This window comes from Archocentrus centrarchus, chromosome 16 (genome assembly GCF_007364275.1).
Source record: "Archocentrus centrarchus isolate MPI-CPG fArcCen1 chromosome 16, fArcCen1, whole genome shotgun sequence".
NCBI lineage: Eukaryota > Metazoa > Chordata > Actinopteri > Cichliformes > Cichlidae > Archocentrus > Archocentrus centrarchus.
The window spans coordinates 36,057,976-36,085,818 of record NC_044361.1 but is presented as its reverse complement, the minus strand read 5'-3'; the positions used below and the strand labels follow the sequence as shown (position 1 = coordinate 36,085,818).

General features: G+C 43.9%; 1 protein-coding gene across 3 annotated transcripts in view; it reads left to right on the top strand.

The window, feature by feature from the left end:
- The window catches only part of ano10a (anoctamin 10a), a 36,058-nt gene extending 8,215 nt beyond the window's left edge, over positions 1–27,843 (top strand). For 2 of the 3 annotated variants that reach the window (XM_030749894.1, XM_030749893.1), the window contains 10 exons: positions 415–534; positions 671–855; positions 2,064–2,448; positions 3,557–3,612; positions 3,739–3,813; positions 3,902–4,090; positions 4,191–4,382; positions 4,788–4,916; positions 20,675–20,791; positions 26,441–27,843. In XM_030749894.1, the coding sequence (XP_030605754.1) occupies positions 415–534; positions 671–855; positions 2,064–2,448; positions 3,557–3,612; positions 3,739–3,813; positions 3,902–4,090; positions 4,191–4,382; positions 4,788–4,916; positions 20,675–20,791; positions 26,441–26,479 (1,487 nt within the window). In that variant the 3' untranslated portion in view covers positions 26,480–27,843. Of the gene's footprint in view, positions 1–414; positions 535–670; positions 856–2,063; positions 2,449–3,556; positions 3,613–3,738; positions 3,814–3,901; positions 4,091–4,190; positions 4,383–4,787; positions 4,917–20,674; positions 20,792–21,677; positions 21,695–26,440 lie in introns of all 3 variants that reach the window. The other variant, XM_030749895.1, reaches the window with a different exon arrangement.

Genomic DNA, 27,843 nt, shown 5'->3' with positions numbered 1-27,843 from the left:
TTTGACAAATGATGCACTCAGAAATGGCAGATGAAATGATAGCGCTTTCATGTACTTGTATTTAGCTGCTGCATATTGGACAATAGCAATTATTGCTAACAGTCGGTGCATTGTGCAGAATGGGGCCGCTCCCAGCTATTGTTCCTCTGGCCTTGTTTTACAAAATGAGGCTGCATGTTTATTTAGTTGGGAAAGTGAGTTGAGACAAACAGAAGTGAAGGATATAAATGCAGCCAGAATATTTTCATACTGCCCCAAAAAATCTGTGGAAAATCTTCCAGATAAGTCACAGCTTTGAGTAAAGAAGTTCCTGTTTCATCATCACTGTACTTTATTATAACAGAGACACCAAAATGAGCTAACTGGGGAAAATGAAACAAAGTAACGTGCTTGTTTTTTTTACTTGCACCTTAGTTCGCAGACTGCTGTCCAAAGGAATCTTGATCCAAATGTTTCCTCTGCATGAAAAAGAAGAACTCAAGAGACTTTGTTTTTCCTGGTATAAAAAAGTGAAACTGTCCCTTCAGCCTCTGGGTAAGTGGGAGCTGTGCCATTATTGGGAGAATAGCACAAATAGTCCACATTATGTAGGATGCACACTTCAACAATGGGTCTCTGTACCTCTTGATTTTCTAACTTTGTGTCTCTGCTGTCTTTTTCACCTCCTCAGATGACATCAGACACTATTACGGTGAGGGCCAGGCTCTCTACTTTGGCTTCCTGGAGTACTTCACCTTTGCTCTGCTGCCGATGGCCCTCATTGGGTTGCCTTACTATCTGTTTGACTGGGAGAACTACGACAAATACATCGTCTTTGCTGTGTTCAACGTGATCTGGTGCACAGTTATCCTGGAGGTATGGAGGCTGCTTTCACTCACAAATGAGCCAGAATACTCTGTGATTGTCTGTGAAGGGATTTAAGACAGCAGCAGAATACAGTTTGGTGTCTAGGCTCCAAGTTCATCACCCTGAAAATATGGTACACATGTAAATTGGGGAATGATCAAGAATCAAGAATGCCTTTATTAGTCCCACAAATGGGGAAATTGCAGTTAACAGAACATCCATCCAAAACAAAAACATAACACAGACAGGGGGGGACAGATGTCTGAGGTCATGCAACCGTTTCACAACGGCGCTACCTTTAGCAGAGAGACAGAAAGAGATACATTGGGATAGTTAGGTTCAAAAAAATCATCTCATACTGTGTTCATAAAGAACACCTTACGAGGTTCCAAAAAACACCTCAGCAAAAAGCATATTGCACATATAAAGCCGGGATAGCAGTATGGTGGGTAGGGTCAGGGTCAGGAGGGGACGCAGACGGAGACGAGAGGGTGGGGGCATTGTGGAGCCCAGATGCCAGCTCCCAGGCAAACAGTTTGCTGATAGTGATGGAAGTTCATCAGCAGCCTTGGTACACCAGATCCAGCTTCACAAATCACAGAGAGGGCTGAGGGGGATAGCGGCCTTCACACATAGTTCTGGAGAGATATGATTGCCAGCCAAGGCCGGCTAGGGAGCCGAATTCTGATAATGCAGGTGTTGTTTTGGAACAGGCTGCTTGTTTTTTCAACAGCCTTCAGTCTCACTGGGAAACCATTCAATAAATCCAATAATCCAAATTCATTAGTTACCGTCCTCACTGAGCAGAACCGTACCTTATCTCCAGATCGAACCCCTCTCACCTGCTACTCCCCAAGTCTACGGCTCAGGTTCATCAGGCTTTGAGTCTGAGTCTGTACCATTCTGGTCAGCCCATCCACCTGGGTCGGCAGCCTCTGCAGATGTCGAACTGCCGTCCAGGTTTTCTTGATTTCACGGTAAATCAGGTATCCTCCAAGCCCAAACAGAAAAGATACCGCTACCAGATAGATGATGAGTAAATGTGCTCCAAAGCACATCTGGAGCTGGATGCTGGTGGCAGCAGCACTGACTGTTCAGGCCTTCAGTGTGAAGGGAATCTTTTCAAGCCTCTCAGAAGCCCAAAGTTCAACTGCAGCACCTGCTTATGATGAGAAAAAATTACAAATGCCATGACTTGCACTTTTTTTGCCCACCAGTTATGGAAGCGTCACAGTGCCTCACTAGCCTACCGCTGGGGCACACTGTGCATGAAAAAGGCCTTTGAAGAACCTCGACCGGGCTTTCACGGCGTGCTTGGGTTCAACCCTGTGACGGGACGTGAAGAGCCCATCTACCCCACCTCCAAGAGGCATCTGCGCATCTACCTCGTGTCTCTGCCCTTCGTCCTGGTCTGCCTCTACCTGTCCCTCTACGTCATGATGATCTACTTCCAGATGGAGGGGTGGGCGCTGTCCGTCTATGATGAGGACCCCACATTCTGGACAGAAATCCTGCTCTTCATCCCCAGTGTCATCTATGCTGTGGTCATAGAGGCCATGAACCTCATCTACAGATACGCTGCCGAGTTCCTCACTAACTGGGGTGAGTGGGTTTTTCATTATGGTCCATTCTCACAGTTTCTCTCTCTAACAAAGAAGTTACATTAAATGTTTAGGAATTACAGGTATGTTTCACAGAGTTATGACAAGTATAGGAGATTTGGAGTTTATTCAATCATAGCATTCAGTTGCTGTTCATGGGATCTTAGTTGTACAACAAGAGAATACAGTATAGCTCTCATTAAATGCAAATGAAGCTAAACACACAAAACCCCTGTTGTAAGATAACCAAACAATATTAGAGAGAAACCCCAACGATCAGGTGATCCTCTGTGAGCAAGAACCTGGAGACAGTGGAGAGGAAGAACTGTTTCTAACAGGAAGAGAGATTACAGCTAAAAAATGTGACAAACGTCAACCTGAAGGAGAGCGCTGACAGAGGTTAATGAGATGCAGCAGCATATAAACCACATCCGGGCAAACAGAAAGCCCCCCCCCCTCGATGTCCTTAAAGGGGAACCTTTAAGGAACAACCCCAGCCTCCTCACATGATTTCAGCAGATGGCACCCCCCCCCCCCCCCCCCGTGTGCAAACACGTTTTCTGTGATGAACTGCAGCACTGTCACATGATGGTAAAAATGATGTAAACATAAAAGTTTAGAGAGCCTTTAAATCGGGGGTCTCAGACTCGTGGACCGTGGGCTGCATCCGGCCCCGCCCCTTACTTCTGGTCCGCGATTGGATGTCAAAAATATGACAATTTGGCCCTTTAAGTTACTTTTTTGACATTTCGCTTCCCCCTCCAATTAAGAGGAGTTAGCGAAATGTCAAAAAAAAGTAACTTCCTCATACCACATACACTGATTTAACAGCATAGAAAAAGACGTGTTAAATTACAAAAGTCCCTGATGATTATATGAATATAAGGTATACAATGGAAACAACTTTAGGTCCTTCTTAAGGCAAATACATTGACTGTTCTATCACCCAGTTCAGTCCAGCTAAGCAATGCCTGTCAAAGCATTTCAGGTAAGAAAGCTCAGGGTTTGTCCATGGGGTCCAGACTTTAGACAAAAGATTTTTATCCAGTGAGAATTTTTAAAGATTTGATGATTTGTCGCTGACGTGCATCACGTTTCCCACCCTGTAGAAAATCACAGGCTCGAGTCTTCGTATCAGAATCACTTGGTCCTCAAAGTATTAGTGGTGAGTAGAAACGACTTATCCATAGTTTTCCACAGTTTTCCATAACACTGTGATTTACTGATCAGAGTGCAGCCTTTCTGATCACCACCTCACTGATCATAACTGTCCCCACTCTTTTCTGTTTAGTTCAACTTCTTCAACTGTTTCGCATCACTGTTCTACATCGCCTTTGTCATGCAGGACATGGCGCTGCTGAGACACGTAAGTCTGCCTCTCTCCCCGTTTTCTCTGTGTCTCTCTGCCCCCTTTGCCTCAGCCCCAGTATTTGTGTTTCCTGTGCTCTTTCCAGAGTCTGGCGACCTTGTTGATCACCAGTCAGATCTTGAATCAGTTCATGGAGGCCTTCTTGCCCTACTGGCTGCAGAGGAGACGCAACAAAAAGATGATTCGTAAAGTCCAGAAGAGAAGAATTCTCGAGGGCAAAGAGCTCCCTCTGCCAGAGCAGGTCCGGCTTGAGGCTGACATGAGCACGTACTTGGTCAGTACGCGTGGTCTTTATTCAGAGATCTGAATGATGTCCCCTTCAGCGTCCTTTCATTTGTGGCTGTACGTCTGTCTGTGCTCTCATTGCTGCTCAGGGCACATTTGATGACTACCTGGAGCTCTTCCTGCTGTTTGGTTACGTCAGTCTGTTCTCCTGCGTCTTCCCTCTGGCTGCCGTCCTCGTGGTGTTAAACAACATCACTGAGGTTTACTCTGATGCCTTCAAGATGTGTCAAGTGTTCAAACGGCCCTTCTCTGATCCAGCTGCAAACATCGGAGTTTGGCAGGTGAGCGACCTGAGGACGGCTAACCTGAGTGAGACTGCTGTGGGAGAGTTTGGAGGTAGTTGCTGCTGTTTGGGGAAAAGTTTAAACCGGTGATTTTGTTGTTTTTTATTTTAAAGGCACAGACCGAAGCAAAGGTTCGTTATTGAAGAACCTTAGACCAATAAAGGCCACAAATATCCTTCACATCCTTATTTCAGTCTTTGACTCCCTTCAGACGAGTTATTGGGGTACACTGTCCGTTATAGGGGACAAATTATTTATTTGTTAAGTATTTATTAGTTTTTTTTTTAAACATGCTATCCTAATTCATACAGAGCTGCTCTGTTAACAGCAGCAAATCACTGACTCTGTGACATGTTTTCCATTTGTCCCTGACTGCTGCTGTCTGCCTGCCTCCCTGTGCAGCTCGCCTTTGAGGCCATGAGTGTGATAGCTGTTGTGACCAACTGTGCGCTGATCGGCCTGTCACCACAAGTCAGAGCCTACTTCCCCGAGTCAGACACACAGCTCATACTGTGGATTGTGGCTATCGAGGTAATTCATGCACACGTCATACACACACAAAACTGGCTGATCAATATAAGAAACTCCAAAAAAGGAACCAATCCATAAGGAGAATGAATGAGTGAATGAATGAAAAGGGTTTTGTTTTTTAATCCGTGTTGGCCATCAGATCCTCAACTACACCCACTCCTCACTCAAAACAAACTTTAAGAAAGTTATAAAGTATTAAAGTGTAAAATCTCATTGTGCATTCTGTATAATGCAAAAAAGGCATTCTATTCTATTCTATTCTATTCTATTCTAAAGAACTAGTCAAAGGTTATGCCTTAACCTGTTTACCTCTTCGGCAGACAACATCCACTTATCTCCACTAATCAGTAATTAATCTATGTAAGCGAGGTTAAATATGATTCAGTGCTCTATGATCTGTCTCCTGAAAGTCTTTGTCTCCTCCTCTGAGCAGAGCTACACTTCAGCAACTCTGCTGTTCTGTTTGAGCCACAACACATTTAACAGTTAACACTGTACGCAACATGTGACTGTGCCAAGCCCAGCGCAGTGAGTATGCACGGCCAATAGTAGGACAAACACATCCGAATGGAATGCAGTCATTTTTAATGTTAATCGTCACATTAAAAACAGTTTTTTCAGTTTGCTGCGGCCTTCTGCAATCCCTGCATTCTCTGTAGTGGCAGTCACAGTTTCAGGTGCTGCTAATTGCTGATTATCTGCACCTGATGAGGTGTGGATAAAGGCGTGTATGAGGTCAGCTCTGCAGGGCTCCCCACTTTTTGCTCTTCTGCTCCCTCGTTTGTAGTGGTCTTCCAAGGGAGCCAGGTCGTAACAAATCCAGTTTTATTTATATAGCGCCAAATCACAACAGTCACCTCAAGGTGCTTTACGTTGTAGGTAAAGACCCTACGCTAATTACACAGAAAACCCACCAGTTAAAACGACCCCCTGTGAGCAAGCCTGTGGTGACAGTGGGAAGGAAAAACTCTCTTAACAGGAAGAAACCTCCAGCAGCACCAGGCTCAGGGAGGGGCAGTCATCTGCTGTGACCGGTTGGGGTTTGACATTCATATCTTCTTGTGATGATGGGCCAGTATAATGTGCCTATTTTGAAAATGCTGTATTCTCAGTTCCTGTCTAATACGTTAAAAGGTAAATGGACGAGTTCTTATATAGTGTTTTTCTGCTGTATCTGAGCCCTCAAAGCACTTATACAACACGTTTGCATTCACCCATTCATAAAAGCACTTCCATATGAAACTAAGCTAAGTGCTTACTGTCTAACATTCACACTTCCACGCTTGTGTCAACTTGGGGTTCAGTATCTTGCCCAAGGATGCTTTGGCATGCAGCCCGGAGCAGCCAGGAATCGAACCGCCATCCTTCCGGTTAGTAGGTGGCTGTGGCTCTACCTCCTGAGCCACAGCCACCCCAATATAGTTAAATATAGTTGTGGATGGATGATACCTGTGATCTAAAAATTAAATACTGATAACATAAATTCAGCACGTAGAATTATTCATGTTTTTAGTTTTTGCAGATATCGTGGTAATTATTGGATACAGGAATGTTCTTACAGCATTCATGTTCAGTGTTTAGTTGCTGTAGCAGGGATGAACTCTCTTGAATTGAAGTGTGGGCTCAGCCCTGTTTGTCGCTGTGCCTGATGCTGATTTTTGCCCACTAGATGGAGCCACAGCCCAAAGCAGAACCACACAGAGGTCTGAGGGACACAGTGTGTTTGTGTGTCTGTGTGTGCGCATAAATGAAGTTCATACTGTGTGTATTCAGCCTATCATTGTTTGAGCTTTTGTGTGCATGCTGAATGGAGCATTCCCACTGCAGATTCCTCTTCTCCCGAGTCTGTCTCTGTTACCATTAACATCAGCCCACTCCCCTTCCCTCTGCGCTCTGTTCAAACAGCACAGCCGAGCACACCTCATGCCTCCAGAGGAAACGGCTTAGAGCACAAAGAGGGAAATGGTGAGGATATAGTAAATAGGGGTGGGAGCGGTACAGCACAGATAATTTTTTCATTTAGGACATTCATAAAGAAAACAATTGTCTGTTTGTGCAGCCCCCTGAGGGATGATTATTCTGTCTGGTTGCTGCCTGAGACTATAAAATGCTCTTTAAAGTCTACTGTAGCTCACTGTACAGCATCTCTCTGCTGATGCTGAAGCAGAAACTGGGTCGTATCGATCGTCTGCATGTTTGACTGACTGCGGTCGGCACATGCAGCTGAAAACTCTGCAGCTGACTGAGAAGTTGCTCTTTGGGGTGATATTTGTCTTCCAGCAGCTGTCAGGGTAAGCCGGGGTTTATTTCAGCTTTTGCTGGGCGTGCTCGTAGTGAGAGAGAGATGGAGTTGTTTTAGCCTTGCTTCCTCATTGGCTGTGGCAGATGTCTTTTGTCCAAAGAGACACTATTAGGAAAGATGATTGGTCACGGTTATTGTATCTGCTGTTTACATTGAAAGTCAGAGAACTGAGGCGGTAATGTGTGCCTCTTATGCAGTATATGCTCATAATTAGGAAATCCAAATGAAATCAGGTGAACTGAGTCATCCACACTCGGCTGTAATATTTGACTCATGAACTTGTGACCTTCACAATGAGCAGACTGAGGCCGGTGTCAGTGCAACAAGAGCCACCGTTAGAGTGCTCTCCTAGTATCAAACCACTCCTGAAGCAGAAACCTCTTACCTGGACTGAGGAGACAAAGAACTGGACTGTTTCTCAGAGGTCCAAAGTCCTTTTTCTCAGGTGAAGGTAAAGTAGAGTCAGGGGGAAAGGTGGAGAAGCAGCCAATCTGATGTTTCAAGACCAGAGTGATGCCGTATCATCTGCTGGTGCTGCTGGTGGTTGTTCCGCTGTTTTTTATCAAATACAAAGTCAATGCAGCCGTGTGCCAGGAGACTTTGGAGCACTTCACGCTTCTGTCTGCAGATGAGCTTTATGGAGGTGCTGATTTCCTTTCCTAGCAGAGCAGAACAGCTGCCTACAGTGCCAGAGCTTCTGCCAGATGGTTTGCTGACTGTCATTACTGTGCATGACTGTCCAGCCAACTCACCTGACCTGTATCATCAAGAGCATGATGAGAAACACTCAGCCAAAAATACAGGCGAGCTGAAGGCAGGTATCGAAGCAACCTGGACTTCAGTGACACCTCAGCAGTGCCACACACTCATCTCCACACCATGTTGCATTGATGCAGTAATTCATGCTACAGAAGCCCCGACCGAGCACTGAGTGTGTGAGTGTGTAGTGAACATACTCTACAGAAGTTGGACATTTCTGTATTGGAAATCCTTAAACTTCTAATAATTTGAGAGATTTCTGATTTTCATGAGCTCTGTGCATGAAATGAGTATCAGCCTCCTCACAGCAGTAACCAAAGGTTGCTTCTTACACACACGGATGAGTTGTCTTATTTCACTTCAGACATATTAGCAGGTTTAAGTAATTATTTTAGCCATTTAGCTCCATTTCTATTAATTTCGATGTCAGTTCATTCTTATGGAGCTGGTTTACAATGACATCATAAAGCAATATTTCTTGAAAATTAAAGACCCTGCAGTATTTGAGAAAATGATCCCATAATCCTCTATGAGCATGCACTGGGCAACAGGGGGGATGAAGAACTCTCCTTTAACAGGAGCAGACCTCCAGGGAGGGGCTGCCATCTGCCCCTGCGCCAGCTAGGGGATGAGGGCAGATGGCAGTTTTAGGGGAAGCCTGTCTTAGCTTAGCACTCGTCAGTCAGACGTCAGTAGCCACTGGGCATACACTCATTAATCCTCCTCTGACTATGGAGGCCATAATATACAAAATGAATATCATGTTGCATTCAGTGTGACTTGAAACTAGCAACCGGAACCATGAACTCAGGATGGTGTTCACTGAGGTCATAGAGCGAGGGACTGAGGGTCATTCCCCCATAAACTTCTAAACACCTGGAGGATGCAGGTTTAAGCCCCCCCCCCCCCCCCCCCCCCCCCCGCTTCACTGGTACATCAGGTTTCAGATGTGTCCCTGATCCAACACACCTGAGTCAAATATAGAAGTCATTAGCAAGACTCTGGAGAACTTGACTGCATACTGAGGAGGTGATTCAGCCATTTGACTCAGGTGTGTTGGATCAGGGACACATCTGAAACCTGCAGGACACCGGCCCTCGAGGCCTGGAGTTGAGGATCCCTGTAATAGTCTGTAGACTGAGTATAAGGACCACTAAAAATAAGCAGCGCTTACCTAGTTGAGACAAAGAATATAATGATAATCAAATGAGCAGATGGATCTCCTTTAATAGGACTGAAAAATTTTGTACGTGTGTACGTGTGTGTGTGTGTGTGTCCCGCAGTCTGTCGAGAAAAGTAAACTCCAGTCTTCCCTCACATTTGCTCCTGTGTGTTATCACTGATGTCTCCCTCTGATAGGAAGGCTCAGGTTAGTGAGGGTGGTCTCCGCCTTCGTCCTGTTGTGACTGCTTTTTCAGTAAATGTGTCTCTGACATGAATTGCCCTTTTAGGATAAATGTTTTTGGTGACCTGCTGACCTTTTGCCTGAGTCAGGGCAATATAAATGGTCATACGATATGTGCATCAAATCTGAAAGGGCTTGCTTTAATCCTCCTCAGAGGAGCAGCGTCTCTGATCTTCCCTCCAGCCCAAAGGAGGATCTGTGTTCCCATTTATGATGCCAAGTGGGGTTTTTTTTTTATTTTTTTTTAAAAATCACTTTTATTGTGACCTTTTTATCATGACCTTTGTTTGTCAGCTTCAGGACACACATTACATTTTGATTCTCACTGCTCTCATACGGTGTCTTTATGGGAAGCACGCTGTGTCCTTACTTTAGGCTTTGCTTAATTTAAGACTGCAGGGAGCTGTTGGGGAATCACACTTGGAGCATGCCGCCTCTAATCCATCCTCTCCTCCTTCAAAGTGTCTTCCGGGCTGAGTAGAAATGAACATGACTTTTTGTAGCTGTCTGGACCTGGAGGTGATGTTCTGTTACTTGGATCCCGCCTCCCTCACCTGCACAAGGAGAGGAGGTGAGATGCTTCTTTTGCAAACACAGAGAGAAACCAGAGCAGCTCACAGCTTATGTTTGGCTTTAACCTTTGCTTTGCAATGGTTGTATATGTGCAGTCTATCCTGACATCAGTTAGGAGTGTCATGCATATTCTTGTATGTGCTTTTGTCTCAGTGCTCACCGCAGGCCTGCAGGCTTGGATCAAAGCTGAGATAAAATGAGTGAATGTGGAAACAGAAGGAAGAAGATGGAAAAGCAGGAAGGAAGGGGTCGAGGGAAGGACTGACAGGTCTGAGAGTGAAGAGGGAAAACGATTGGCTGAGGACAAAACGTGTGTGTGTGTGTGTGTGTGTGTGTGTGTGTGTGTGTGTGTGTGTGTGTGTGTTGAACCTAAGCTGATTGTACATCAAAGCACGTTCCTGCCTGCTGCCATGCAGCACATTTCCTAGAATTGAGCAAACAGGCTATTAAAGAGATGGCACAACAGGAATAATGAGAGCCAGCCTGTATAATGTTAAGCGTATCAAGGAACAGCTGCACATGAATACACATACGTGTGGTTTATTGACAAATAGAAAAACTAATCACAATAGTTATGTGTGCACAACCAATATATTGGCTTTTGGAAAAGCACTTTGACAGGTCTGTGAGTGCTTACATTATAAACATGGCTACCTCCAGGAGAAGAGAGCCCCTAACCCACTCTGTTAGTACAGACAGATCACGGTTTTTTTCTTATCAAAATTTTCATATTGCTCCTCTTAAGTCGGCCATTATCTCTTTAATAAGAGCAGGCTGATTCAGAGTCGAGGGTTCAAATCAAAGTCAGCTCCTCATATCTCTGTTACGGGGGTGGGTTTGGGCAGGCGGCAGGGCATCGCTGCGTCGCTTTCCAGCAGCAGTGCTATGATACCTGGGTAATTACTATACAGGGTTTACACACATCAGTGAGCAGTAACCAGGCAACTGGCCAGCCTGCCACAGAAGCAGACTTTCTTTCAGAGTCGCAGGTCTGTCTGTTATAATCGACTCATTTCAGAGCAGCCGAGCAAACAGAGCAGCGTCTCTGAGGTGTGTCTGCTTACAAAGGTCCTGAAAAGACAGGAGACGTGATCACAGCTTAATGCCATAGTACAGGAGCGGGCTCATCATTCTGTGTTATTTAAGTTGGGAAATTGGAAAACTAATCACCATGGTTGTGTGTGTGTGTGTGTGTGTGTGTGGCCTGTATTGTGTATGTATAAGACCTCCTGGACTGACCTGAACCATCAGTGCAGTATCATGTATGTATCCTATCCACTAAGTGATTTTCACAACTTGGAAAAAATCTATAGTTCCAACAACAATCAAGTCAATTAAAGTTGCTAGCAGTGATGATGGGTGCCTCGCACCTCGGTGCTCATCGTGTTGTGCTGCGATTATGTCTAAAGCCCTGGATTCCACAAAAGATCACTTCCTGCAACCACTAGGTGGTGGTGGAGAGCACTCACTTATTATACATCATGCTGCTGTATATTATGCATGAGAGCCACAATGAAAACTTCATGATGATTATCACCTACTGCTGATTTCCTGTTGTTACTGGGTGGCACTATGAATGTGGCCTAATGTTTGCACATAGCCACCTGCAGACTTGGACTCTCATCCAGCATGTGAAGGTCAGGCTGGTAAATGTACATTTGAGAGAGAACGATTTACTGTCCTGTGGTGAATGATCTAAATTTGTCTGCAGACATGCCCTTCAATGAAAACTCAAAAGCTTTGCAAGTTAACATCACCAAGGTCTTCAGACTGAATTCACCAACGATCATGTTGGTGAATATCGTCCTATAGGGCCCTACCATCGCTGCTTCCAGCTTTAATTATTATTATTTTGGAAAATGAATTTGCCTTATCCAATTCAGAGTGATGGGGGATGTGACAGATAAATATCGCTCAGTCACATTGGTAAAACATGAGTGTCAGCTAAGGCAGATTATTAAGCCAATGTGCAGTTGTGATCAGAAGTTTACGTACACTCATCTTAGGTATGAATGTTGTGGTAATTTGGGGATTCTGATGATTTCTTTTTCCAGGGTGGAATTATTGTACAGCATACATATTTGATGACTTAAAAAAAAAACTAGAGTTGGGTGCACATGATTGTGTGGTTTAAAGAAAATCTAAAATAAATTCAGAGTCAAAAAGTGTGTATAAAAATTATACACGCTCAAATATATAAATACATCCCCACTAATATTTTGTTAAATGTCCCTTTAACAAATTACACCTGGACCAGACGTTTATGGTAGCCATCAACAATCTTCTGACATAATTCTGGCTGGATATTTGACCACTCTTCTTTGTTAATTGGTTCATTTAAATGAGTTAATTTAACTTGCTTGGTTTCAGACCTGGCTTTTAAGTGTAGTCAGCAATATGGTTGAAGTCGGGCTTTTGGGAACACCATTCCATGATATTAGCCTGCTGTGTGTGTGTGTGTGTGTGTGTGTGTGTGTGTGTGTGTGTGTGTGTGTGTGTGTGTGTGTGTGTGTGTGTGTGTGTGATCATTGTCCTGTTGGAACACCTGATTGTGTCCAAATTTCAACTATCTAACTGTTAATTCTTCAACTTCACTTCAAATTTGGAGGCTGTGCTCCTCCATTATTTTATCCACATCATTCAATATGCCAGTACCACTGATAGCAGAACAGCCCCAGACCATGATGCTGCCACCACCATGCTTGATGGTTGGTGCAGTGCTCCTCTACACCTTCAAATCCACCTCTTGTCATTGTGGTCAAATAGCTCAGTCTTTGTCTCACCGTGGACAATGATGCTGGTGTTGCAGCAGTTTCCAGTTCATGGCAGGGTTGAGTCTTGGTGGTTCTCAGGTTATTCCTGAACATCTGAACCATTTTCCTCTCAGGGTGGAAGTTTGGGTCTTCTTCCAGGCCTTGGCAGAGTGGTGACACATCTGAATAACTTGTACTTACATATAATTGTTTGAACTGATAATCTTGGATTCTGCTGTTGTCTAGAAATGGCTCAGAGACCTTCCCACCTTGTGTAAATCTACAGTTGCCCTTCCCTTGGACTTTCCCATTGTTACGAGTGTTGGTCAATCCAGTGAGTGCTGTCAAAGAAATCCTTTTCATGCTGTTACCAGTTGTATTCAATCATTTTTTATTTTTATTGTTGTATTCAGTCATGACCACTGACAGTAAGTTCCCAGGCCCTGGCCTTGTCAAGTTAAGAGAGATTGTAGGACCTTCAGCAGCACTTATTAAAAGATTAAAGTGAGCCTATAATTCTGACAGTGTGGTTTAGAGAAAATACAAAACAAACTTGTGCAACCACATCTTGGTTTGTTTGTGTTTTGTCATTAAAGATGTATGCCGTACAATCGTTCCAGCCTGGAAAACGATCCGTTCACACAAACCATTAAAAGCCTAAAATTACTGCGACATTCATGCTCAAGATGGGCGTCTGTGAACTTCTGATCACATCTGCATATAAATGCATTCTTAGTGGTTATTATGCAGTTCATTGTATTTGTAAGGCTTATATTGGCATACATGTTTTCCTGGTGTTCAGGCTCTCAGACCCTTATGAATTATGGAAAAATGCTTCTGTGTGCTGCTTTAAATGACAAAAATCTACCACTTTATTTATTTTCTTTTAATAATCTCCATAGTAGCAGCTCAGAAAGCTGATCAAAAGTAGTTACAGTGAGGGTTTTATTAACTTTAAGTATAATATGCAGATATGTATAATGAATGATATCCCACAGTGGACGCAGAGGCACACAGCCTGATATTACCGTGGTGCTCCATGGTGATAAAGTTTTCATGTTTGGCTCAAATTGTTTGTTTGTTTTCAGCATGGTTATATCAGCAGCCCACCACAATAATCTCATTACACTGTTTTTAAGACAGTAAGATTATCTTAGGCCTGCTGGCAGCTGCAGCAGCAGCAGCATTAAACTAGCCTGACCTCTCACTGTGGACTGGAGGGGCCGGGAACTTGGTGTACCAGCCAACTTAATCTTCTAAACCTATATTATGTAATGAAATGCCCCCACTCTGCAGGTATTAATATGAAAGGCAGCCATGTATTTTATTTTTTTTCTTTCACTGATAGCACCCAGGTGAACCTTGTGTTATTAATTGTGAGTGGCATTTCTCCAGACTAATGATAATTAGCTGGTAGACTTTGTTTGAGAAGGATACCTGCTGCCTCTGCAATCATTATCTAGAGCCAGTGTTTTTATAATCACATCGGTGCATTTGTCACTGAGTTACACCTTTAATATTACACATAGCTGATTGATGCATCATCACATTGTCACTGGAGTCAGGTTTATCACGGCTCTCGTGTATTTCACTCGGTAGCTGCTGCAGACCAGATCACAGTGAGGAGGAGACTTGGATTTGGACTCCAGGTTGTTGGATGGCAGGAAACACGACTCACAGTGAATCCTGTGCATCTGCTGCTCGTTGCAAACATGTTCATTATGACATAACTTTGATGTTGTGTTTGCAGCTCTTTCTGCTGCCCTCACCTGCTCAGTAAAACCAGGCCCTGGGGGGGGGGGGGGGTATTTACTCATCACTGTCTAATTTGTTTATGTAAAATGTGTTTGAGTGACGAGCTCAAAGGCTCGACAGCCAAATGTTACTCTGTGTTCAGACGTCGTGCTGCAGCATTAATAAACGTTTTCAAAAACTTCAGCGAACTTAATTAAAAAGTAAATTGATTGTTCTTGCTCTGATTATCAAAAAGTATTAGTAAAAGTAGAAAAAGGAGGGTTTTCCTGCACATTAAAGAATGTTGCAATGAAGAGGGTTTTGTTTTTTTGTCAGTGAATTTAATTTAGTCAGTCATAAAATACTGTTGTTTTTTTTTTTTTTTTTTTTTTTTAAATCAAATAATCAGAAATAATAGAAAAACATAGACTTGAATGTTCAAACACATCAGGATGAGCTGCTCGGATGACTGCAGTGAGGCTGCATCATGCTACAGAGGGATGCATTCTGCTCCGGTCACATCACATAAATGGCAGATTTCAGATTTTGTTGCTCATCAATCAGATTGATGGTGGATTGAAATGCTAATTTTCCAGTTAACAGTGAAACGGGTCCCACGGTCACAGCTTTAAGTGCTGAGTACTGAGTGTGGAAATCACATTTGGACTCTGACTTGTTGGGAATGAATGACCCGTTGGTTTTGAGATTATATTGCTAAAGTTAGAACATCAGCGGGGTGGCTAAGACAACATTTAGCACAATTACTCATTTTCCTCTCATTACATAAACAAAAGAGAAAAGTGGCTTTGCATGATTCACAGTTCAAAATAATCCTTATTTTCCTTTTACTGGGTGCAACCATTCAGTCATTTTTGCTCGTCTTCATCAGGTCAGCTTCCATCCTGTAAAAACCAGACTGGAAATGCAGGTGGGCGGGGCTTCTGCTCTTTTATTTAATGTGCGGGCTGTGAAGGAAACACTGCAACAATAAGCAGTGACGCTACCACCGCAAAATATTCTTGGCTTGGTGTGGTATACTTGGAATCCATTTCTTTTGTTCTCTCAGTGAGCCGAAGTTGTGTAACTTGAATAGCATCTCACAGCAAATACCAATGTGTCTGACACATTACTCACCAGCCACTTTATTAGACACACGTCTTCAATTCCTCATTGACATGGCAGAAGCTGAATGCATTTAGGTATGCAGACAGTTCCACTTGCTGCAGTTCAAGCTGAGCATCAGAGAGGGAAGGAAAGGTGACCAGATGGTCCGATCTGAGTATGTCACAAACTGCTGATCTGCTGCTATTTTCTCACACAACCATCTCTGGAGTTTACACAGAATGGTCCAAAAAAGAGAAAATGTCCAGTGAACAGCAGCTGCTGAGGTCAGAGGTCAGACTGTTTCGAGCTAAGGAAGGCAACAGAAATTCTCATTACAACCAAGATATGCAGAAGAGCAACTCTGAGCACGCAACACGCGTTCATGGGCAGTGATGTCAGTAACGCGTTACTCTAATCTGACTGCTTTTTTCAGTAACGAGTAATCTAACATGTTACTATTTGCCGTCCAGTAATCAGATTACAGTTACTTATCCAAGTCACTGTGCGTTACTGTTTTTGTCATTTTCCTCAGTACAAAGATATATTTATGCTTGTGTCTCAGGGAGTGACGTCTGGCCGATGCCACAGTGCAGCTGCCGGTGTTGTGCCAAAAAGTGATCGTCTGCCAAAAAGCAATTTTCGGTATTTGCCAGAAAATGATTGCCTGTATTTAAACAGCTGTATTTAAATGACTTGTTGACCTATAATCTGTGAAACATGTGTCAAACACATCTCTCATGAATGATATCAGGTCATTTTGAGTCAGAAACAGCATTTCTATCACAGGTAGAAGCTGCACTCAGTTTTTGGCAAAGTGACTTTTATATATTAATTTTTCATCAAGGTAAAAACTGTCATTGACATTAAAAATGTCTTTTTAAACAGAAATCTGGCTCAGAAAGCTGCAGAAATCACAACTAATATAACATCACAGTTATATAGAGATATTTGAAGTGGCCAAAAAGCTCTGGATTGATTATAATGTAGGTACAAAAACACAGACTCCTAAAGATTGTTGAAAAACAGGTTATTTCTTCATTTTATATACAAGCCCTTCGTATATCATGCTGACTGCACTCTGTTTACCAATATAAGCAAAGACATTACATATAAAAACACAAACATCTGAATCACTTTTTGGCACAACACCGGCAGCTGTTGAAAGTAACAAAGTAACTTGTAATCTAACTTGGTTACTTTCTAGATTACTTAACTTTGAAAGTACCTAAGTTACTTTTTAAAGGAGTAATCAGTAATCAGATTACTTTTTCAAGGTAACTATGTCATCACTGTTCACAGGCTACAGCAGCACAAAGCTGGGTAAACACCTGTCAGCTAAGAACAGGAAACAGAGGCTTCATCAACAAAGCAGAACAGAAGATTGGAAAAATATTGCCCGGTCCGAAGAGTCTCGCTTTCTGCTGCGACATTCAGATGGAAGGGGATTTGGGAAAAACCTCAAAGCGCAGATCCAACAGCCTTGTTCAGGCCGCTGATGGTGTGATGGTTTTTTTTCTTTGGCACACTTTGGGCCCCCTATAGCATCACCCACAGCCTACCTGAGTATTGCTGCTGACTGTGCCCATCCCTGTATGACCACAGTGTGCTCATGCTTGGTGGCTGCTTCCAGCAGTACAACCTGCTACATTACAAAGCCCGGATCATCTCAGACTGGTTTCTGATGATGAAACAGCCTCCACAGGTTCCATATTTCAGCTCTGGGATGTGGTGGAATGGCAGATTCATAAATCTGCAGCAGCCGCCTGATGCTGTCATGTCAGGATGACCCAAAATCTGTGAGCAACGTTTCACCTTGAGTCAAAACCACAAAGAATTAAGGAAGCTCTGAAGGCAAAAATGGGCACGGTGCCTCAAATGAAGCAAACCTTACTGTAAATCAAGACAAATAAATTCACTGCTAACTATGCTCATAGCTTGATTTCATGTGATATAACAATTGTAATGAATTTGGAACATAACTCAACATTAATAACAGTTCTCTTTGCCCTACATGTAGTTTACTGGTCATCTGACATAAAGGTGAAGGAGGAATCAGTCAAGTTGCTTTGCTAGTGTAATGTAATCATGTGCAAATAGCTTTCATGCTGAGCATCTGAAGGTGAGTCACATCCATTGTGTCAGACGAAGCAGGATTTATTGTTGGGCTCCAACATTTCACAGGTCACCTTTTCCTTTGAGTCTTCAGCGATCGTCCTCTGTCTTCAGCCTAACCTTGTGCTGCTGAACACTCACAAATATAAATTAGGCTTCAATAGCATTAGCAATTCACTAAAAGCTCCACTGTTTATTGTGCACTTTCAATCAGTGTGACAGGTCACTAAGATCAGGGATTTCTTAGCTTGTTCTGGTTGTTAATTATTGGAGCTGCTGTGCTGACTGGAATGGCAAAATGAATGGCTTCATGCTGCTTAGAGCTCAGATTGTTAGCAATGGTAAAAATCCTTCATATGAACTGCAAAGGCACCGATCACAGCATCTTTTTAACTTCTCAGCAGCTGTTCTTGGATCAAATGATGTGTTCCACCAACTCTGTACACTTTGTAACATCCAGGCTACAAAAAGAGAGAATGGGTTTGGGTCGTATATAGTAGAAGGAAAAAAAATATTCAGATAGGCAGATGAATCATTTTATGACCCTCTGTGAAAGCTAGCGTTAGCATGGATGTTGGTGAGCTGTGTTTTAAATATTGGAGCAGACCGTGGTACCACTCAGAGCCATTCATCTTATTCAAATCACTGAGTTTGATAAGCCTGAAGCTCGTATCTGTGGAGCAGTCCACCTTGTTATCGGCTCCTGCTCTCACACCCTTCGCTCCATCGACTTTAGCACACAAGTCCATTACTGTGATGAGGAAGAGGGTGCTGAATCAGAGGAGCTGATGGCAGCTGGCTGTCCTCCAGATGGACTGGCTAAGAGGGGTGTGTGCGTGTGTGTGTGTGTGTGTGTGTGTGTGTGGCCAGATGGGAAGAGCGTTAGCTCAGCATACATGAGTGAGTGTTTGGTCATTTTTGTGGGAAAACACATTCTGCTGATTCAGAAGTGTGCAGTTTACTGTATTTGATTATTGAGCTGTGACAGAGAGAAACTGAGATCTGTGCACCGTTTAGACTCTTAGGCCCTTTTCCCACCGACCGGGTTCTGGTTCTGGTACCAGTATTTGAACGTTTGGCAGGTTTTCCACCTCAAACGCACTCAGTACTCGGCCAAAAAATAGGTTCAACTCCGGCCCCGCAAACTAGCTGGTCTGGCACCAAGAACACGTGACGAAAGTGGCAGAAGGGCGTGACTCTGCTGTCTCAACGTAAACTTTTCTACCATATTACATGTGTATTACATGAGAAGTTATTTTCATGGCTGTGAATTAGGTTGGGCTCTAAGGCTAAAAATAAATATAAAAATATAAAATAACCACTTATCACTTTAGTTATTTCTAAATTAAAGTAACCTGTAACTCTTCAGGATCTGCACAATGCTGTCACCAGTAAAACTGTAAAGTATTTTCCACCTGGGACGTTTTATCTGAGGTTGAACTTTTTAATCAGCTGCTTAAAGTCCTGCTTTTCCCCCATGAAACCATGAATTTCCATCCATTTTATGTCTTCCTGACATACGGAGTGCAGTTAGCGAGAGCTCCAGTGATGCTCGGTGGAGTCACTTGTTTAGATTTGGAGCGTGCATCATCAGCTGCCAGCATCTCCTCCTCTGTAACCTGGCTGTACTGGATGGTGATGTTTTGCTTCAAATGGTGAAACAATTTTGTTCCTTCCATCTTTAGCAGGAACAGTTTTCTTGCATATTTTGCAAAGTACAGCGCTTTGTTGGAGGTTGTTGAAGTAGGTACAGAATTTTTAGGTACTAAGTTTGGGGTTTGGGGTGGGTGTGGCTCAGTAGGTAGAGCAGGCTAGCGGTTCGATCCCTGCATTCTGAAGTGTCCTTGGGCAAGATACTGAAGCCCAAGATGCTCTCCGATGCAATGTTGAATGTGTGTGAATGAGACATGTTGTTTAATGAGCTTTGAGTGTCCAAAGTAGAGTAGAAAAGCACTAAATAAGAACTCGTCACTAGAGGCACACACACACACACACACACACACACACACACACACACACACACACACACACACACATAGAGCTTTTGGTCTCTGGGCGCTAGGATATGTAAACACAGAGCAATGCTATAGGAATGATCTCTCAATATGACATTTTTCCATCAGGTAAAAGTTTATACCAGTGTGATCGTGGGGGTTGTGATGAAGCACAGCACCTTTTCCAGTCTTCCCTTCCTGTGTCTTTTCTTTAGCTTATGTCCATCGTGCTCTTTTATTGGCCAGTGTCAGAAATGGCTTTTTATTAGCAGCTCTGATTACAATTCCAGCTTCATCTCATCAGCATTGATGTTTAGACTGACACACAGACCTCTACAGGCTAGGCAGCAGCACCCTGACTGCCACTCGGTATCAGAGTCAGATCCTTGCACCCACTGTCAGACCCTACACTGGTGCAGTGGTTCCTCCCAGTCCAAGGAGGATGAAGGAATTGATACCACTAACTGGCTCCCACCCTCGCCTGACCCAAATCCAACTGAACCCCTCTGGGACATCATGTTTTGGTCCATCCGGACCCACCAGATTGCAGCTCAGACTGTCCAGGAGCTCAGTGATGTCCTGGTCCAGATCTGGGACAATGATCATTTTCATTTCCATCAAACGATGTGTCATCCTTTCATTCCCAACACATTACCCAGTCCATATCAGTGTAGATATCCATTGAGATCTATGTTTTTTGAGCAGTGTATAAATGCACTTTACTGCTGTATTCATTGTTTCAGAGTCACTTTGTTAGAGGGCAGAACCAAAGTGCTGCATTTGCTTCAAGGACACGCCCAGCTGTCTGTCTCACCCTGACGTTCCTCTCAGTCACTCCCCCTTCTCCTCTCCTGTCCTCTGTCATTATACAGCAGAGTGTCCCATGAAGGACACCATTCTATAAAAGTATAATCACTTTATATTGATGTGTCTTTTCAAAGCATGTTCAGAACTGAAAGGATGCAAATAAAAGGGTCACCTTGCACTCTTAGTCCCTGTAATGTGATTGTCTGTGATTTCAGCATGGACTGCTGGCCTTCAAGTTCATCCTGACCTTCCTCATCCCAGACGTTCCCAAATACATCCAGAATGAACTGGCCCGTCTGGAGTTTGAATCACTGGAGGCCTTCAAGAAGAAGGTAAAGTCTGACTCTTTTCTGTACCTTGTTCTGTGACATTTGTCAGGAGATCCTCACAGTAACTGATGTGGTGGAAACACAGTGACAGCATCGTACAGCTGCTGTTTGTCCGCTTTCATCTTTGCAGTCTGGAGCAGATTTTTTATATTTTCTTTTCCCTTTGCTGAGTGAAGTCCTCATCACCAGCGTGTCTGCTGGGGTCTGCAAGCAACACAGAGAAGAGTTTCCAGAATAAAAGCGAGCAGTTGTCAGTTGGATCGGTCCGTTAGGGATCCCTAATACGGTCATCTCAGGCACACAGATCTGATTATGAGAAACTCTACACACCTGATATTTCTCATAGGGTTATTTACTCGACGTGCGTTATGATGTGCTCGTATGTAGCAGCTGTGGTGAAGCTGACTGATTCCAGCCTTCAGACTGAGACAAGAATGTATGTATGTTTCCATAACAGCGTACAGCTCCAGAGCTTCCCATTTGGCATTAAGGAGCGCTGCTGATGCCTGTCTCAGACCACTTACTGCAGATAAATGGCATTCCCAATGCTAATAGCATTGATATGGCTCCACTGTAAAGCATTAGCTTGCTGTGCACCGCAGCCATTTGTTTGCTGTGGACTGAAGGAGCTGAGTGCTCCTCTGATGAGCTGTTGGATCATCATTTCCTTCATACGGTCTCAGCTGCTCCTCACTATGTTTCTGAGTGATTACATACAGTTTTTTTTTTTTACCAGAAGAACTGTTTGCATAATTAGTTCTTATTATACATGCAGACAAATTAGATTTCATCAGTCTGTACCACAGATATAAAGACACAACCACATCATTCGTCTGATAAGCTCAACCACAGTGATGACTGAATATTTTCTGGTCTCTTGGTTCTGCAGAAACAGCTCCATGGAGGGTGAGTACTCAGGGTGTGTGTGACTGTGGACACTCTTGTGACATTACTGAGTAGTTGTGTGTTTTCACTGTTGAGTAATTGGATGGTATTTAATCACTGATAAAGCTGGAGACTCGCCTTATTTTCTAACCCAGATGGTTTTGTCATGACTTTGTGGCCTAACAAGCTGAGGTGTGTTATGCTGTGATACTGTAGTTAGCAACAGATGCCGGTGATTTACCTGCCATCATCATCATCATCATCACGGCTGGCTGAATGAATAACTCACTGAAGATGAACTGGGTGTCCTGAGGTTTCCGTGTTTGTCTTTTCCTGCCTGTCAGTCCTGTTTACAGCAGATGTCAGCATGTCTGAGCTCCAGAAAATAGGCAGGCAGACAGAACAGCATTCAGACAGTTAGAGCTCAATTAAGGTGACTGCCTGCTACTTAAGGCAAACTGCAGCATTAATGTACTGGCTGAAGCAGGCAGACCTGCAGTGTAGGAGGTTGGAGGGCAATCATGTAGATATCTTGGTCAGAAGAAGCTACCTAAGAAATAGCATTTACATTAGTGATCTGCTGATTTGGGTCAGACACTAAAACCTGTTTGAGCAGGTTTAGGAAAAGGCGCCTCATATGTAGAAGTAATAAACAAGTGGCTTTGACAGACTCCATGTTTCAGAACCATTTAGACCTCAGTGTGACAGCTGGACTAATTCACCTAAAACCAGATCAATACAGAGTTGTAGGATTTATAGTTTTAATTTCATCCGATTTGAAAATTGGATGGGACTATTTGATTGGACTGAAATATAACACAGAGCCCTGCCCCTCATGTTACTCTGTAGGATAGTGTTGGGCTCACATGTGATGGAGTTCAGACACAGAGGGGTGCTGTATGTATGCAGCATGAACTTGTGCAGCGGTCTCACATTCCCACAGGAGACACTCGATCAGACGGATTAGCAGCTTTCTTGGCTGCACTTCTTCAGCTACAAGTCACCTTGCTCTGCTCCACCATCTGAACACATCAGTCACAGCAGAATGAGAAGCCAGCACAAGATCCTGTCATAGCTTCAGCCTGCCGTCATTAGGAAGAGAAACAGCAGACGCATGTCACACTGATGCCATCCCAGTGGATACGTGAGGTCTGACTTCAAGGCTGCATGTGGAGTGTCTTTGTGCTCTGCACATTGGTGACAGTATGAGCGTGTTGGTTTATCCAGCTGCTCTGCCTCTTTAAGGCCTTTGCTGTCCTGGTTAATGCAGGTGCAGCAGTGAGATCAACAGTAAGTGGCAGCAGAAGCTTTGTTTGGATAACGTGTCCTTAGCTGCTGAAAGCTAACAGCCATGTATCAAAGTCTGCGTGAACCACAGTTGATGAAATTGTTGTGTCCATGTTGTATCATGGCTTACAATAATCTAAGATTACTGGAATCTCAGTGTGACGGTGTCTGTACACCAGCTGTAGTCACTGAAAGGTGGCTGAGTGCTCAGAGAGTGTTGGAGCGCTGTGGTTAGCCTCTTCTCTAACATTTCATCTTCCCAGTGCAGATCAGTGCTGCTCTCCAAACTAGTAAAAAGTCCCTGTTTAACCTGACTTCATGTTATAATCCATCAGTTTGGTAAAAACCAATTCCAGCACTGTAAATAGAAGAGAAGCCAACTTTACCTTATTCATCAGATTAATACTTGGAGCTTGTTAAGAACCAGAGCTGCAGGAGGAGGAGGCAAAGAGAACGAGCTGCTGGCTATGGTTAAGGAGGAAAGACGAGTTGGGGCCTACACCCCAGTAAAGGTAGCTGCTGGGGGTGGTGGGCAGACATCCCTGTTTACAGTCAATGGTGGCACCAGCTGACAACCCTGCAGCTGACCTAATGGCACCGGTGGAGGTGGAAAAGGCAGGAAGTAACACCTTACCTGTATAATGATCATTTGCCCAACAGCTGGATTACCCCCCCAGCTCCAACCAGTCACAGCAGATGACCCCCCCTCCCTGAGCCTGGTTCTGCTGCAGGTTTCTTCCTGTTAAAGGGAGTTTTTCCTTCCCACTGTCACCAAGTGCTGCTCATAGTGGGTTGTTTGGTTGCTGGGTTTTCTCTGTATTATTGTAGGGGCTTCACCTTACAAGTGGAACTGGTAATACTAAAAATCCCATTATGTTCCAGCTCCACTGAGTCACCAGAATACAAAGAGTTTCACATGTTCATGGGTTCATGTTTCCTCTGTAGGCAGGTTCTGCATGCAGTAGAAGATTGTTGATAGTCGTGTTGGAGCAGGCTGTGGTCACATGCTGCACTGTGCCAGCTTTGCTCAGCTACTGTGTGACAGCAGTGTAACTTTGTATTAGCTTTTTCCCTGTAAACGGGTTCCTAAACAGGACCTGAGGAGTCATCGCCTGAAAAACTTCATTAGCAGACGAACTGATGGGCTCCCAGATTTGAGTCTCATATGTGACTGAAGCTGGGGGTGAATCAGTCCACAGGAGGTGGCCGTGCACTCACGCTCCTCACGCTACACACTTTGTAACAACAGCTCAGACCTTGATGAGGCATTGCTGTGTTGTAGTGTAATATGGCTCACACACACACACACAGTTTATTCTCACAGAGGAGAGCACAGCATCCTTTACTACCCATGTGCCTGGTCCTATTTATCACAATGTGTGCTATGGCCATGAAGGTGTGTGTGTGTCCTGTTTCCTCTCTTCTCTGATGAATGCTGACATGTCAGGACTGTTAGCAGGGCATGCTGGGCAGGCGGGGGCTCTGCAGCCAGCAGGGAGATGATTCCAGTCATAATGAGCTGTGGGATTATTGAAAATAAGGGTTTTACTTCTTACAACAGGACTAGCTGCTTTGATACAAACATGAGTGGAGCTGGTATTAATCATTACTCTAATAGTTACATTTAATTATGATTTTAGTATATAAAATGTGTATTTGAGTCAAAATAAATTGAGCTTTTCTTAGCAAACATGAAGCTTTGCTTTAATGCGCTCGACTGCGCCTCTGCTCAGGGTCTCAGCCCTCTGATGAGCACTCTGCAGGAGCTGCCTTCATTTCTTAGTTCATGCAAAACTTTCTTGGGAACCTTTACTTTGCTGACCTGAGAGATTCACACACACACACACATTTTCTGACTTTGATCATTCATGCTGCACGTTGATATGAACATGTCATAGTGCAGCCCTCTTTTCCAGCTACACACACCTCGAGTGTATCCTGGGTCTGCCCCGGGGTCTGCTCAGATCATGTGTAAGGCACGTAGGAGGCCACATGTCTGAACCACCCTAACTGGCTCCTTTGAATGTGAAGGAACAGCTCTATTCTGAGTGACTCAGCCCCCCCACCCGCTTAGGAGGATGTACATTTCCAATATTCTATCTGGAATTTCATTCTTTCATCATTCCCACAGCTTGTTGCTGCAGGTGAGGGTAGGAATGTAAATCAGCCTCTGGGCTAATGTCTACAGACATGCTGCACCAGCCCACCTGCTGACCACCGTACCCGCACTGGGTTAAAGTAATGAGTCAGACCTGGTGTGGAGTTCTTCCTGTGGTTTTTAAGTCTCATTATCCCTTCTTACATGATTGTTTCTGTAATGTTGTCTCGATGATGGCCTAATAATTCTAACAGGCATGCTGAAAAAAATCTTTTTTTTTTTTCGATTAAATGTAAATTTTGTCAGTTATGCACATTTTTGAAACATAAACATATCTGACAGTGAGAGAAACGGTGAGGATAAAGCCTTTAATGAACAGGCAGAAGTATAAAGGTTGGTGTAAGTGTGCCTTATGTGGAGGTAAAAATACACCTTAATTGAACGAGTCACATGGTCTCCAGGTGTTTCAGAACTTGGCAGAAGCTTGGAGGACCTCGTCACAGTGCTGCACTGTAATCTCTTAAAGCCCAAACAGGGATTGTTCCGGCCAGCGGGAACCAAAAACGTCCATACTGTAGTCTACGTCTGCATACGCCCTGAGCTCTGTGCTGCTGTGTAACCTTGTGGAAAAATCCCAGTGGGCAGACTTCAGGCACAGCTGTGACGAGATCAAATGTGTGGCCGAGGATCAGGTTTTTGCTTACAGTGTAACTCCAGCCCACATCACTCAGGACGAGCTCCACGGTGCTGCTGCTCTGACAGCGATCCTCTCAGAGAGACACGGTTAGCAGAGCAGCAGAGATTCTGCCTCCCCCTCTCTGACAGACTCCATCTGCAGGACACTGACCAGAGCCCGCAGCCAAACATGCACTAAAATGTACAAAAGCCAGATGCTGTCACGGCCGAGGACAGACACTCTCTCCAACCAGTGAGGTGGAGGTTACATGAGCTCTGCAGGGGGACACTGAGCACAGCAAAGCATCTGTGATGGCTGCTGTAGGTCAAACATCTCAACTCTTCATCTTTGTTTCCACTTCATGTTCAGTGAAGGTTGTTAGAGGATCCAGCTTTGTTTCAGATTCCCTGCTGAGCTCTACAGACTGTTTCTGCTTTCAGCTCTGTTACAAACACAACTCCAGTCCGTTCCACATTAATGTGGAGGCACAAAAGCCTCTGCAAAGAAGAGCGGCTCAGTCTCCGGCTCGACACACGCAGCTCAGCCACCGCTTGAGTTTGAAGTCTTAGACGCTAACACACTTCACTCGACTCGCTTCGGATACCAAACACACCCTTTCACTGTGCTCGTCTGTTTATAACATTCCCGTGAATACAGTGAACCAGATTAATGTGAGTGTGTTGCTGCTGTTTTTTTTGTGTTTCAGAAAATGCTGGAAGCCTCGGAGCTCAGCAAGATCCAGTGAGGAAGACAGGAGTGCCTGCAGATACTGATGCTGACACACTGTGGTTTACATCCCCATTCTGACACTCTGCATGTGTGTGTGTGTGTGTGTGTGTGTGTGTGTGTGTGTGTGTGTGTGTGTGTGTGAGAAAAACAAATGTTACTTTTAGAGTTTGTGTGGTTGTTTTTTTTTCCTGCACACTGTTAATCTCCTCACTGCATCACTGAACAGTTTTACTGTTCCACTGGAAGGTTGACGGTTGGTTCAGGTGCCTTGCTGCGTACCAAATATGTTGCTTTTTAAATTGGATGCACTGTAAGGTTTTGTGTTGGGGTTGTGCGTACACAGGGTGTGAGATAAATGTTTACATCACAGAGGGATGCTGTAAACAACACCTACTGTAGAAAATATTGATTTTATATCCAAGTAACTTTGTGTCGGGTTCAGTTTAGTCGGTTTATGATGATGCACATGTTGAAGTTTGTTAAAGCTGCTTTTCATGCTCAGCACATCAAATATGGAAGGACAAATAGGCCAAAAAGATATAAAGCTTTAAATCAGCTTGACCTCTAATTGTGAAATTGAATCACTGTAAATGATCTGAGCACAGTTTAGTTTGTTTTTTTATTTTAATGGCCACAGTCCATAAAAAGAGCAGGTGTACTCAGAGGCTGCATACCTTCAATAAAGACTGAGCTGTTAGCTTTCTAATATGAAATGCATTTAAAAATGAAGATCATCTGTTCAGAGCTGCAGCGTTTGCAGAGCCTCAGGGTGTGACTGCAGGAAGGAAACCCTCCTGATGTTTGCATCACAGGCGGCTAATCCTGTTAGCTAGCTATCCACGTGGAACAGTAAGCTTTTACTTTGAAATCCTAAAACACTTGTCATTTTAACGTCATCTTATGAGACATTCACACTCACTGGGGTAACCAGGAGAACACAACCAAACCGACGCAGAAACGCTCCGAGCTGCTCTGGTTGCTTTCTGCAGGTCATGTGATTGAATCTGAATTCAAATCACATCGAAGTCTTTCAAAGTAACCTGATAAAGTCGGAGGTATTCCCCTTCTCTGAATTTGAAATCCCACAGTAAGATCCATTTCCTGGCAGTCCCGTGCTTCTGTACCCAGATGATTGATTTTATTGGGCTGTCTTGTTGGCATGTGACGTCTTCAGCGTATTACAGCTCTGACCAGTTGTGTTGTACAGACTCTGGTGTTAAGTATTAAATGCACTCTTATAAAATCCCCGGTGCCTTGCAAAGCAGTGCGGTCCCAAATATCTGCTTTTATACGCTCTACACAGTATTTCTGTAGCAAAGACATGTACTGAAACTGTAACAGCTGATTGGACCCTACAAATAAAGTCAGAGATCAAATGTG